The 13,390-nt window shown below is 52.7% G+C and overlaps 2 protein-coding genes across 8 annotated transcripts in view; one reads left to right on the top strand and one right to left on the bottom strand.

Annotated features, from left to right (window-relative positions):
- Cdh23 (cadherin 23 (otocadherin)) overlaps positions 1 to 13,390 on the bottom strand; it is a 393,766-nt gene that overhangs the window by 107,703 nt on the left and 272,673 nt on the right. For all 7 annotated transcript variants that reach the window (NR_045556.1, XM_017313930.1, XM_030245069.1 and 4 more), the window contains 5 exons: positions 10,596 to 10,708; positions 9,255 to 9,362; positions 3,092 to 3,281; positions 2,613 to 2,758; positions 255 to 474 (listed from right to left, as the gene is read on the bottom strand). Coding sequence is in view for 6 of the 7 variants with exons in the window: in XM_017313930.1 (XP_017169419.1) it covers positions 255 to 474; positions 2,613 to 2,758; positions 3,092 to 3,281; positions 9,255 to 9,362; positions 10,596 to 10,708 (777 nt within the window). In the remaining variant the exon portion in view is untranslated. The remainder of the gene's footprint in view (positions 1 to 254; positions 475 to 2,612; positions 2,759 to 3,091; positions 3,282 to 9,254; positions 9,363 to 10,595; positions 10,709 to 13,390) is intronic.
- Positions 1 to 13,390, top strand: part of Vsir (V-set immunoregulatory receptor) — an 83,444-nt gene that overhangs the window by 63,600 nt on the left and 6,454 nt on the right. The gene's annotated exons all lie outside the window — the stretch shown is intronic.

The raw sequence follows: 13,390 nt of genomic DNA on the forward strand, positions 1-13,390 counted from the left end.
TTAGAACAGCATCAGCTCTGACCCTCTTTGTAGCTCCTGTGATGGGAGCTTAGGAGGGAGAAGAGCCTTGGTGGGGCTCTGGGCTTGAAAGCAGTGCTCAGGTGTGGACCAAGCTCAGGGACCATTTTGAACATATTAGGGACAGTCAGGACTGGACTGTGGGGCTTCCCACTGGAGAGGGAGCCCAATGGCTGCTATATGGCCGGTCAGTGACACCGTCCCAGACCCAGTTCCTAGCAGGAGTCGCCCCTCACCTCGGACGGTGAGGGTGCTGGTGGAGCTCTTGGTAGGTGTGCCAGCATCGCTGGCCACCACCCGCAGCTGGTACTCGGCGATGCGCTCCCGGTCCAGTTCGGCTGTCGTCGTGACCACACCGCTGGTGCTGTTGATGACAAAGTCCATGCGGGGCATGCCCACCTGCATGCGGTAGGACACCAGTCCATTCAGGCCCTCGTCCAGATCGATGGCCACCACCTGGGGGAAAGCAGAGACTGGTGAGGGGGCAGGCATTGGGACAGGCACTTCCTTCCTGGGAGTGGCCTCTCCCTCCCTACTAACCAGAGCTTGGTGCATCGGACACCCCTGCTCCCTGCAAGCCGAGCCTCAGGCCTGGCTACTGTCCCCAGGACAGCCCACACTTAGTAGGGTATCAGAGCTGGGAGCCTCTCAGGTGATCTCTAGTCTAAATGGACTGAGTGAGACCGGGGGTGAGAAGGACTTGCTAGGACCGGATTCAGGTCCGCACAGTCTTCCCCTTCAATCCCTGGTATCCTCTTGGTAAGCTCTTCCAGCCTCCAGTAAGCCCTGGGCTCCTATATTTTGCCAGGGCTCAGAACCTTCCCGTCTTCTCCAGCCCTTAGGATGCCGGCTGGGAGTACCACTTAGCCTAAGGACCCTTTCATCTCCCGGGCCGTGGCTTTGCAGCCTTCAGAACCGACTCTCCTCTCTGCGTTATGAGTTAAAATAGAGACGTACGTAAAAAGGTATCAGTGCTACTCTTTAATGCCTTGGGAAGATTTCGTTTGGGATAAAGTCAGATAAAGCTCCTCCCCGGGTCCCACAATTGCAGCCCTGGTCAGAAGCTCCCCAGAGCAGGACTCAGTACACAGAGAGTTTCACAGGCTCACACCTGAGAACTTGGAGGGAGGCGTAAAACCACAGTGAGGGCAAGAGCGTTGTGGGTTAAGCAAGACTTTTGCCATTGGAAGACATCAAGCCTCGTTTAAGTGCAGAGACTCTAAGCTCTCTCCATGCTTCTCAGATGCCTTCCAGGGCTGCAGCTCGGCACTCTGACTTAATTTGCCACCCTAATCCCTGAAGAAAGTTCTTCTACATGTCCAGCAGAGATCTCTCTTGGTTGAAGCCTGGGTGGGGCTCTGGGGCATGGAGCACATATTTCCCAGCTCTCATAGCTCTTCCTTGTAGTGCTGAGCCAGGTCTCTCTTTCTCTCCTGTCTCTGAGGCCCCCAGAGATCGGTTACCCTCTTGCTCCCACATCCTTTGGGAATTTCTCCTTGGGGACTGGCCGCTGTGTTCGAGGCGGAGGCTCCACCTGCTGGGGGCTCAGGAGAACATCCCCAATTTTCAGGGGTCAACCTTTTCATACAGGAAAAGAAGGAGCCAGGGTGTCCAGCCAAGGTCATGTACTCTGGTGTCCTGAGAAACAGCCCTGTACTCTTGGAGCAGGGACAAGGGACCCCTCTGTCTCATGTATAAACCATGCGACACACACCTAACTCCACAGCGACCCTGTGTTCCCCGCTATCATCTGGCTGCATCTCGTCAGCCCAGGCAGGCAGCCACTACCGCCATTTCCAGTTCTCAAGTGAGGAAGCTGAGGCTCAGAGAGTTTGAGGAGTGTACTCTGGGTCACACAGCAAGTGTGGTAGGATTGGGATGTACATGGATAATGGTTGGACTCCAATGCTTCTCTTTTTGAGGTGGTGGGGTTTGGAACTCAGGGCCTTTTTCATGTTAGGAATACACTCTTTGCATCGATCTCCCCTGGCCCCAGCTCAAAAGTCCACAATCTCAACCTTGAAAGTCTCCCAGAGTTCCTAAGGTGCTCCTGGTAGGACATCATGTTCTCTGAATCAACACCTTCAAGGCTTCCCAGTCTAGAAGGGCAATGGGCCCTGGGAGAGAAGCCCTGCCTCTTCTGGGCCTTAGGGGGTTTGAAAGTCTCTTCACACAGTTGCTTGAGGGCTCACAGGGGTGCTGAGCCACAGGTGTCTGACATTTTGTTCTAGAACTATTTACAGCTTTCGAGGTTGGCACGTTGGGCTAGATGACCCCCCCCCCAAGAATGGGGGAAACTTCCGGAGTTAGCTTCCCAGAATTCTGTCCATGTTCTTCATTTCTGTTTCTGACTGATCCTATCTCTCCAAATCTTTCAGTGTTTCCAGACTCGGCTCAAGTGTCTGTCCCTAGGGGCCTCCCAGACTTCCTCAGCCACTGTAAGTCTCTCAGCACCAGTTGTCCCAGGCTACTTGGCTTACATGCTGTTGGGGGTCTTAACTGGCATCCCTAGCCCTCATGAAAATGCTTAGAGTGAGGCACACAGAGATCCCCCTTGGCCCACAGGGACAAGGCAAAGTGAGTCCCACACTTACCTGGTAGACAGAGACCCCTGCAGGGGTGCCCTCAAGAATCTCAGCCACAAAAGGCAGGTTCCGGAAGGTGGGGTCATTGTCATTGAGATCCAAGAGGTTCACAAAGACCGTGGCACTGCTGGTGGCCTTCAGAGGGGGTCTGCCGCCTGAAAGGTCAAGGAAGAAGGGGGCAGAGATGGGAGACTGAGTATCAGAGGAAAGTGATGGAGAAAGGGAGAGATATACAGACCCCCCATCCTACTCCCCCAGTGTCCTGTGAGGAGGGGGGCTTAAGTCATGGGTCTCTTCCCAGTTCCTCCCTGCCATAGGGTGCCCTGGGGACAGTCACATCTGGGATGTAGACACCAATCTATTCTTAGTAGGGAGATGCCCTTCCCGAGCAGGCTCCAGGACCCCTAAGGACCACCCACAGGGTCATCCCCAAAGGTCAAGAGCCTCTGCCTATGTGGAAGCCCAGGGATGGATGCGGGAGTCCGTACAGTCTGTGACAGAGACAATGATCTTTCGCATGAGCTCCGCTTCCACAGGGTCAGGGTTCTCGCGGTCCAGCATGACGTGGGTGGTACGGATCTTGCCTGTGGTGCTGTTCAGACTATAGAACTTGTTGGGGGGATGGATGCTGTACACCAGGGTGCCATTCTCCCCCAGATCTGGGTCCACAGCTACCACCTGCCCAGAAAGGAAGAGACCTCTTACTGAGGGACATGGCAGTCCCTGGTCCAGACCCAATTGCAGATGCAGGAACAGGCATCAGTTTCTGTTAGGAGCAGGAAGTGGGTGGGCCATGGAATACACCAGTACTAAAGTCTGGGTTCTCTGACATCTGCACTGATCCGCTGTCTACAGGGAAGTCCCTTTCTTACTCAAGTGTGGCTGCCTCATGTAAAACAGTGTGATGGGTAGGCATCAGGAGGGTGGCTAGGGGTGGGGTTCAGTTGGTAGAGCACTTGTCTAGCATGCATGCAGCCCTGGGCTCCATCCTCAGTACTACATAAACCGATGTTGGTGGTGCAAGCTGATTTCTTAGGTCTTGGGGGTTAGAAGCAAGGGATCAGAAGTTCCAGGCTTGGGAGCTGGGAAGGCTGGGAGTCCCGCCCCTCTACTGAGCTTTGGGGAGCCCTGGGTTGTAGAATCTGAACAGGTATCAGAAGGCCTTTTATCTCGCCCTCTGGCAGTTCTGGTTGAGGATTTGAAAAGCCATTGGGGCTCTGTGACAGCAATGCCTGGACAGGGAGTCATTAGCTGCGACCCACTCTGGGGAGGTAGGAAACAGAGCCCAGAGACGCATGGGGCAGGCTCAAGGTCACACAGCATTAGCCTTATGCTGATCCTGTTCCCTCTCTGGTAGTCTAGCCTTGTGCTGATCCTGTTCCCTCTCTGGTAGTCTCCCAGAGTCTGGAGACAACAGTGGTTTTCACCCCTCAACCCACCATTCCTCTGTGTTGTAGAATGTGATGACATCACAGGTAGACGGGATCATGGAGGGGAAGGTGCGGGGCGGGGGGAGGGAGGAGAGGATGGGCTGCAGTCTCAGGGGCTGCATTAGGACAATGTCATTAACTTCATGATAAGGGGCAATGACAGCCAGGGTTGGTCAGCTCCTTCGTCTCACTTGGTGTGAGCTTTTATGCGCTTGCAGCAGAATCTGTCCCCGCTCTGGCTTAATCCCTAGCTGAGGTGTCTCTGGGGTCACTAGACCAGAACAGATAGATATATGACATGTGGCCAGGGGTTCTACTTGTCATCATCTCTGGTTCTGGGGGCAGGGAGAGAGGCTTACAGGTCATGTCCCTCTCCAGTGAGGCTCCCTTCACCACAGGCATCTCATTCCAGATCCCCTTATCCTATGTTCTCCCTAGCCTTGCTGAGGGATACAGAGGGGTCCCCACCTTCCAGCCCTTGATCCCTTCACTGTATTGTGACCATGTTGGCTTCTATGATGGGCCCCCACCACCCCATTTTACAACAGGAGACAATTCATCCCAGGCGCAATTCAAGCCAGGCTGCATCGTGTCACTGAGGGGAGCAAGTGTGCCTTGAGTCTCTGTGTCTCAGCCGTTACAGAAGGGATATGTCTCTTCATCCCTGTTCTTCGGGATGGGGAAACCGAGATGCGAAGCCAAAACAACCTAGGCCAGGTCAGCACGTGCTGTCAATTTCACAGTGAGAGAAACGGTACGGCACAGGACACCAGAGAGCTGCCCCATACTCTAGCAGTGAGTGGGCGCTGGCCTTTGGTCATGGGGTGGAAAGGGGGCCTGGGAGAAGACAGAGGCTGAGACCCTGCCTGGTGGCTCCTCCTGGGCAAGCCTGTAGACTCACACTCTCCCCTCATCTATTTCCCATTTCACGCTCGTCATTTTTCTCCCGCCTGACGGGGAATAATTCTCTCCCTCTCCCTCTTCTTTATTTTGCTGGAGGGCGGTGAAAGGCTCTAAATCAATGCCCATCAGCAGGTCCTTGAAGGAGGCCACAGGAGAAACAGGGAGAGCTGGGTCCATGCTCATTGAGGGAAGAGAGAGAAAGACAAGGGAGACATTTGGCCTGCAGTGTATGCCCATCAGTTAGACACCTCTGGAGCCCACATGTCCGACACACTGAGGCCCCGGGATACATGTGCTCTGCCAACTCAAAGGGCACTGGATGAAGGGACACACGGGTGCAGGCTTATCTGCCAAAGACTCTGGGAAAGCCTGGATTTCCATCACTGTGGGCTTCTGGGGTCACAGCTATTGCTTATGTTACTGTGGCCCTTGGGCCACCAACAGATTCTCCAGTTGGGGAGGAGACAGTACAGACACAGCCAGAGGCTGAGTGGAGATGGGGCTAAGCTTACCATCCCAGCAGCTGAACACAGCCGTAAACACTGAGCACTGGAGAGATATTGCTCAGCTGGGGTGTGCCAGGCTGTCACTCCACAGTGAACCAGACAGACAGACTGCTGGTGGCGGCGGCTGCCAGGTCTCAGTGCTTTTGGCATTTCGACCAATCAAAACCCAACACAGGGACCTGGGGTGATGGCCTGGTGGGCAAAACAGTTGCCACCCAAACCCAGTGACCCAAGTTCAAATCCTCAGAACCCACATAAACACCAGAAGCAAAAGCACACAGCACCGGCACGTGATGCCAGACCCTTGGGGCAGGATGCAGGCAGAGGCAGACGAACCCCTAGAATCTCTTGGGCCAGATAAGTCTGGAGAACGGGGTGATGAACGGCAGGAGACTCTGACCCAAGCAAGGTGGAGCGCAAGGTTTGACAGCTGAGGTGGTCATATCTTACACATATACACAGCACAGCACACACATATACCTGCAAGATCTGACCACAGCAGTCTCAACTGGAGACTCTTACCAGCCCCATTTTCTAGGGAGTGGGAGGGAACACAGAGAGGGTCAGTAACCTGCCTAAGGCCACAGAGCTGATGACTGGTGTCACTGGAATTAGAACGCAGGTCCTTTGATGCCAGAGGCTGCCTATTTATCCACTAAGCTAACTTCTTCCTTATATGTAGGTAATTTAACAGATAAGCCCGGACTGTGGAATTTCTCAGGAGACAGTATGAGGTGGCAGAGGACAGTGAGCTACTCAGAGGTGGCATGTTAAGTTAGGATGGAGGGAGCAGGTGTGGTGGAGGTCAGGAAACAGAGTTCTTGTGGGGGATGCGTCAGTATTCAGTCAGGGAGAGGTGAGTGTGCAAGCAATGGAAAGGTCAGTGTGTGAGTGTGTGTGTGCGCATGTGCATGCATGCGCATATGTGTATATATGTGTTACTATATGTGCATGCATGTGAATGACATTGTAGGATAGATATATATGTAGATGTATTTTTGTTAACACATATGGGAGTTCATGTATGTGTAGGCATGTGGTAGGTGTGGGAAGGTAGGTCACGAGGCAGGCCAGTCCCAGCCAGCATTGCTTTCTTATTATTCCTTGGCTCTTCACTAACCACTCTCTGTTACAGCTGCCTTTCCTGTGCCTAACCACAGCCCTGCCTCACCTGGGCTGCAGGGAGACCCCAGGCCCCGGGGCCTTGTCAAAGGCATTACAATATGCTCACAGTGTTTCAGGGGTTATGAAACTTAAAGCATTTCTATGGTGATTCATCTTGAAATGACTTTTCTGTAACCAACTTAATTAATGAGTAAGCCACTTGGTTTCTTGGCACTTATCACATGCAACCTGGAGTTCTACCAAGTTCTGGAGCATTCTTACATCTAGAGAATCTAACCTAGAATTTGCCTTTCTGTGTAATTAAACATCTACAAACTCTACATTTCCCGATACCAAAGCTGCATATTACATTTGCCAGTTGCTTAATATAACACACTTTTAATTTTGATTTTGCTGTCTTCTTCCTGAGACACTCAGGACTGTAGCCCTGTGTCTGCCATGTTGCCTGAGGCCTACATAGCTGCTCAAGGTAACGATAGATGGGTCCTGTAGGCTATCAGTGTGTGTGTGTGCATGCATGTATGGGTGCATGTGTGTGTGTATGCATGTGCTTGTGTGTGTGCGCATGTATGTGTGTGTGCAGGATAGTTGTCCTTCTCTACCACGCTCTGACACATTTCCCTAAGACAGGGTTTTTGCTGAAGCGGGAGCTAGGCTGGTGGCCAGCAAGCTCCAGCAATCCCGTGCCTGCCAGTCATTGTGCTGGGGATATAGATACTTGGGTACAAAGCCCTGACCAGCTTTCTATGAGTACTGGGAATATGTGTTAATATATGTGTGTTTCAGGTGCATGGGATATAGGATAGATGTGAATGTAGATGTGTTTTTGTTAACACATATGTGAGCACCTGTATGCGCGTACGTGTGTGGTAGGAATGGGAAGGTAGGTTAGGGCCAGTCCCAACCAATATGAATATGAAGTGTTGTGAGCAGACACTCTCACCACTGAGCCATCTTTCCACCCTGACTCCGGCTTTTATGCTGGATAAGACGGGAGCCAGTGGTGAGTCTGGGGAGAGCATGACATGAGGCCCCTCTGGAGGCAGAGCCTCCACACAAAGTTCTAGCACAAAGCCCCTGGTGGCTGAAGGCTTCTGCAGTCTAGAGAGCACCCCTAGCCCCCTATAGAGGACCTCCATCACTTGGCTCTCAATTTCTCGTGAGAGGAATTTTCCAGAAACATAGTGACAGATGGGTGGTTCAGAGGTGGGCATTCCAGAGCCACTCTTGGGATCCCAAGTTGGGAACCTGGAGATTATTTTGAGCCTGCACCAGGGTGCCCACAAGGTGGCAGCAGAGAGTGCTGTGGGACCAGTGCCTTAGAGAACCCCTGTAAGAACCTCAGCTAGAGACTTCTAATTATAGCCCCCAGTTTTGAAAACCCATGCATTCTAGATCATCCGCCCTGTCTTGCTGCTTGGGATTCTCAGGAAGGGGACAGGATGAACTGCTGAGGACCACTCAGATCTTGAACACGTGGAAGCACTGGATAACCACACCCCCTTCCCTCTCAGTCCCTCCCTCCCTCCCTCCCTCCCTCCCTCCCTCCCTCCCTCCCTCCCTCACTCCCTCCCTCCCCCCTCCCCCTTCCTTCCTTCCTTCCTTCCTTCCTTCCTTCCTTCCTTCCTTCCTTCCTTCCTTCCCCTTCCTTCCTTCCTTCCTTCCTTCCTTCCCCTTCCTTCCTTCCTTCCTTCCTTCCTTCCTTCCTTCCTTCCTTCCTTCCTTCCTTCCTTCCTTCCTTCCCGGTTTCTACTCTCCCTATCTGGTCCAGATAGAGCCCATCTCTTTCAGGATCTCACGGCAGTGCTGCGTGAGAACCCTGAGGTTAGGTACCAGGTGTGGGTGGAGCAGGTTCTCAGAGCCTGATGCAAAGCCACTGAACCTGCCCCAATCTATAGGATTCTCCAGTTCTTCAGAGCCTAGGGCTCTGCCAGGTATCCCGCGAGTCTACAGAGGGACAAGGGCTGGGTCAGGTGGGCTCTAAATCCTTACTGAAAAGCCTGCAGACCTGAGTACAAGGCCCCACACTACCTCTCTCTGGTTCTGGGGCCTTGAGCTCTGAGTCCTGCTGTCGGGGGTGGGGGGAGGTATCCTGAGAAAGAGAGATTTCACGAGGCATTCCTGGGGAAGTGTAGGACGGACAGATCAGGCACTCAGTCAACAGGACTACTGAGAGCTGTCAGAGTTCGTGTCCAACACAGGAGTGTCCGGTGGCCGTTGGTTAGACATGTGGGGACTACCTTTCCCCGATAGGGCTAAATGGAGTTCAAAGGTTAGGGGAGGACAGGCATACAAATGTGAATCTGAGAATTGGGTAGAGCAAGTGGGCCACAGGCCTCTCCTGCTCTTGCAAGCCAGCTTCCAGCCTGGGGCCCAGCGTCTCTGGTGTGTTTCCTATCCCTGTTTTAAGTCATATCCTGGACATAGCAGGTGCACACAGGATGTGGGGCGAACACCAGGCATCCTCTGCCAGAGAATTCCTGGGGTAAGCCTCAACCCCATGCTGAGGTAGCCCTGGGAGGATGACGTGGGACAGAACTAGCCAGGCCAAGGACGGCAGTGCCTCAGTGGTAAAGGGCATGAACCAGCTTGGAATGAAACACCAAGTCTCTGGCAGGCCAGGGGAATCATGGGGGAATTCACCCACCATGGCAAGGTTGCCTGGCACTTGCTGTGCCTCTACTTACCGTGGTCACATCAGAGTCTGGAGGTGTCATCTCTACCAGGTTGATGTAGTAAGGAGCATCCTTCCAGGTAGGGTGGTTGTCATTGATGTCTAGGAGGGTGACATTCACCTGTGGACCACAAGGGGCGCTGTGGTCCGTGATGGCTGACAAGGGCAAAGGGCAGGGGCGGGGGGCATGCAGGGGTCTCAGTTCCAATCACTATGCCTGTCACCTTATTTCAAGGAGAGCCTAGGTTGTCAAGGGCAAGGTGGGGCTAGGTCCCAAGGAGGGAGTGTAGGTGCTGTCCTAGGAGGAGCCAGAGAACAGATATGGTATCTGAAATCCTCGTTGCAATCCAGACTTCTCTCAGCCACTTGGTCTTGGGAGAGGTAAAGATGACACACACCCCCAGTTGGGGACCTGAGAGGATCCTTTGAGCTTCCCAGTTCCTCTGGTGGCAAGAATGGGGCAGCTTTCCCAGGTGGGCAAGGACCATGGAGCAAGGTGAAGCAAGAGGCCTCCCGAGGGAGCCCAGGACAATGTGGGGAGGGGGACTGGATGTGGCTGAAGCACCAGGTCACCCCACTGTGGGTGTTTCTGTCTCAGGGCCCCTTTGTGCTCCTCACTGTCCCTGCTCTCCCTTCTGCCACCAGGCTCCCACTCTCCTCCCGAAGCTCCTTTGTGGTGAGGCGGCCTTGATGGGACCCTGGGCCTTCCCTTCTCAGAGGCAGGGAGACTCAGCACTATAGGTGTTTGTAGGTGGGGCAGTGGCCAGTCCCTCGGGAAGTGTGGCTTCTGCTTAGATGTTTTGGAGAGCATGAGAGGAGTTTGGGGTTCATGTCCTCTGCCGCTTGCTACTCTGCTGGGCCTTTGGAATAGCATGGAAGTATTATTCTATTGTGCTTTTCTGGGTGTCCTGTGTCCCAGAGGCAAGGCCTTCCTTTCCCCATGGCCACTGTCTGCAGATACCACCTTATAGTGTCTCACGCTGGTTCAGGACATGGTACCCAGAGGCCTGAGAAGGAGAACTGAAGGGGAGCAGGGAGGAGGGACCTGGACAGCAGGGAAGAGGGACCTGGTCATCAGGGAGGAGGGACCTGGTCATCAGGGAGGAGGGACCTGGTCATCAGGGAGGAGGGACCTGGTCATCAGGGAGGAGGGACCTGAAGAGTAGGGTGGAGGGACCTGGTCAGTAGGGAGGAGGGACCTGGTCATCAGGGAGGAGGGCCCTAGTCATCAGGGAGGAGGGACCTGGTCAGCATGGAGGAGGGACCTGGTCAGCAGGGAGGAGGGACCTGGTCATCAGGGAGGAGGGACCTGGTCAGCAGGGAGGAGGGACCTGGACAGTAGGGATGTACTCACTGTGGCAATGCCAGTTTTCTGGTTGTGGCCCACACCGCCATCCACAGCACGCACGATGAGTATGTATTCAGACTTGGTCTCTCGGTCCAGCAGAGACGTGGTGGTGATTTCTCCTATAGGACAGACAGGTGGATAAGTAAATGGGGGCATGCAGGGAGAAGGAAATAGACGTAGAGATATACTTGCAAGCCACAGTTGGCCAGTCATGCGACTATGGCCTCTGCAACTACTCTGGGCCCATCTGTGTGCCTGAAAGGGGAAAGCAGCTGCATTTCAGAGGGGGCCTAAGAGCTGGGTGACAGTACCCCACAACGAGGCAGGGGCTGGCAGAGTAGGAGGGCCACTTAGCACCAGACACACTCACAAACACCTCTGGCTTAGGTATGATGTAATTTTTCTGGCTTTACCAGCTCACTCTAGTTACTTCCGTCCCCTGTGCCTCAGTTTCCATACCTGCCCAAAGGGAACTGTGACAGGACAGTTTCACAGTAGGGCTATTGTGGGGGTCGTTTAGTTAATGTCATGGAAATCCTCAGAATAGGCCCAAGCTCTATCTAGGCTACAGACACTGGGAGTACAGTCGCCAGTGGCAGGCGGGCACAGCTCAGGCTGAAGTTCACACATGCTATAGCTTGTGGCTCAGGCCCCAACATGCAAGTCAACAGTGTGAGAGCTACAGTGTGTGATCCTACAGTGTGCAAGCCTACAGTGAGAGAGCTACAGTGTGTGATCCTACAGTGTGCTAGCTTACAGTGTGTGGACCTACAGTGAGAGAGCTACAGTGTGCGATCCTACAGTGTATAAGCTACAGTGTGCGATCCTACAGTGTCCTAACCTACAGTGTGTGGGCCTACAGTGTGAGAGCCTACAGAGTGTGGGCCTACAGTGTGCAAGCCTATAGAGTTCTGAATTAACAGTCATACTATACCCATCATTGGTATAATAATACCAGCAGAAATTTTCTTTCTTTCTTTCTTTCTTTCTTTCTTTCTTTCTTTCTTTCTTTCTTTCTTTCTTTCTTTCTTTCTTTCTTTCTTTCTTTCTTTCTCTCTTTCTCTCTCTCTCTCTCTCTCTCTCTCTCTCTCTCTCTCTCTCTCTCTCTCTCTCTCTCTCCCTCCCTCCCTCCCTTTCCTTCCTTCCTTCCTTCCTTCCTTCCTTCCTTCCTTCCTTCCTTCTCCCTCCCTCTCTCTCTTTCTCTCTTTCTTTTTAGTGTGCAAACAAGATACATTTAAAATAAACCACAATTTCTGTCAGCTGTGTTCTGCTCTCCTTTGTTCTTCTGTGTCACTGGAACATCAGGTAGCCCTTTTATTGCTTCTTGGTGCGTATGTACATGTGTATGTTGTCATGTGTATGACAACTTTGAGTGTTGCATCTCACTGGGACACAGGACTAACTGCTTAGACTAGGCAGGGTGGCTGGTGATTCCCAGGAATCCGTGTGTCTGTCTCCCCAGCACTGGAGGACAAGCACGTGCCACTATGCCTGACAGTTTTATACAAGTTCTGAGAATTGAACTCAGGCCCTCAGGCTGCATGACAAGCTCTTTTCCAACGGAGCCATCCATCTCCCAGACCACTTGGTAGTCTTGTACCTGCAAGTGTTTGACAGACAGCTCCCCAAAGAGAACAAAAGTCGGTTGTTGATTTCCGTGGTATAAAGACTCCCACCAGGACCAAATCAAGTCACTGATGCCAGGGCTTTGACCATGGTGCTCCCAGAGCAGCCGTGGCCAGCAGAGCTGGGCACATCGCTATGGCCAGGACAAACCCCTGCCCATGGTGGTACCAGGGAGGGCTTCTACTTGGAGAACAAAGACCCGGATGTGAATTCTGTCTGTAACATCCTTCCTGGAATGCATGTCCCCAGGAGGAGGCTGAAGCTCTTTGAGCTTTGGTTTTCTCAGGGTCAGAAGGGAGGGGCCCAGAACGCCTTCTGCCTTCCCTTTGGAGCTGTTACAAAGGTAAAGGGTGGGGCTAGGGGATGGCCCCATTAGTAAAGGACCTGCTCTGCAAGCGTGACGACACAAATTCAATCCCAGGACCCGTGTTAAAGCCTGGCAAGGCAGCATGTACTTGGGACCCCAAAGCTGTGGGGAAGGTGGAAACAGGAGGATTCCTGGAGCTCATTGGTTAGGGTGGCTGAATCAGTGAGCTCCATGTCCCCCAGGTTCAGTGAGGAACTCTGCTCAAAAACTAATATGGACAGTGGTTGAGGACTCCTAACAGCCTCCTGTCTTCATGTACTGAAACACGCATACACACACACACACACACACACATGCACATACATACACACATGTGCACACACATGCATACATGCACACACATACATACACACACTGTACATGTATGCATGCACACACACACACATACACACAGGTATACACACATGCACACATGCATGCACACACATACACTGCACATGCTGCACATACTCATATGCACATGTACATACACATGCACACACATATACACACACACATGCATACATACACACCTGCATGCACACATATATACACACACATGCACACAAGTACACATAGGCGCACACACATGCACACATGCATACACACACATACATACTGTATATGCCTGCATACACACTTATATGCACATGTACACACATACATACACACATACGTGCACACACGTGCATAACATATGTACACACACATGCACATGCGTGCACACACAATGAAGAAACTATAGGTGAAACTCTCACCTCTCAGAAACAGATTCTTTTCTTCCAGTAGATTGAAAGAGTTTCCCAAGGCAGGCAAGGGCTTATGTGGT

The sequence above is a fragment of the Mus musculus genome, chromosome 10, assembly GCF_000001635.26.
Source record: "Mus musculus strain C57BL/6J chromosome 10, GRCm38.p6 C57BL/6J".
Classification (NCBI taxonomy): domain Eukaryota; kingdom Metazoa; phylum Chordata; class Mammalia; order Rodentia; family Muridae; genus Mus; species Mus musculus.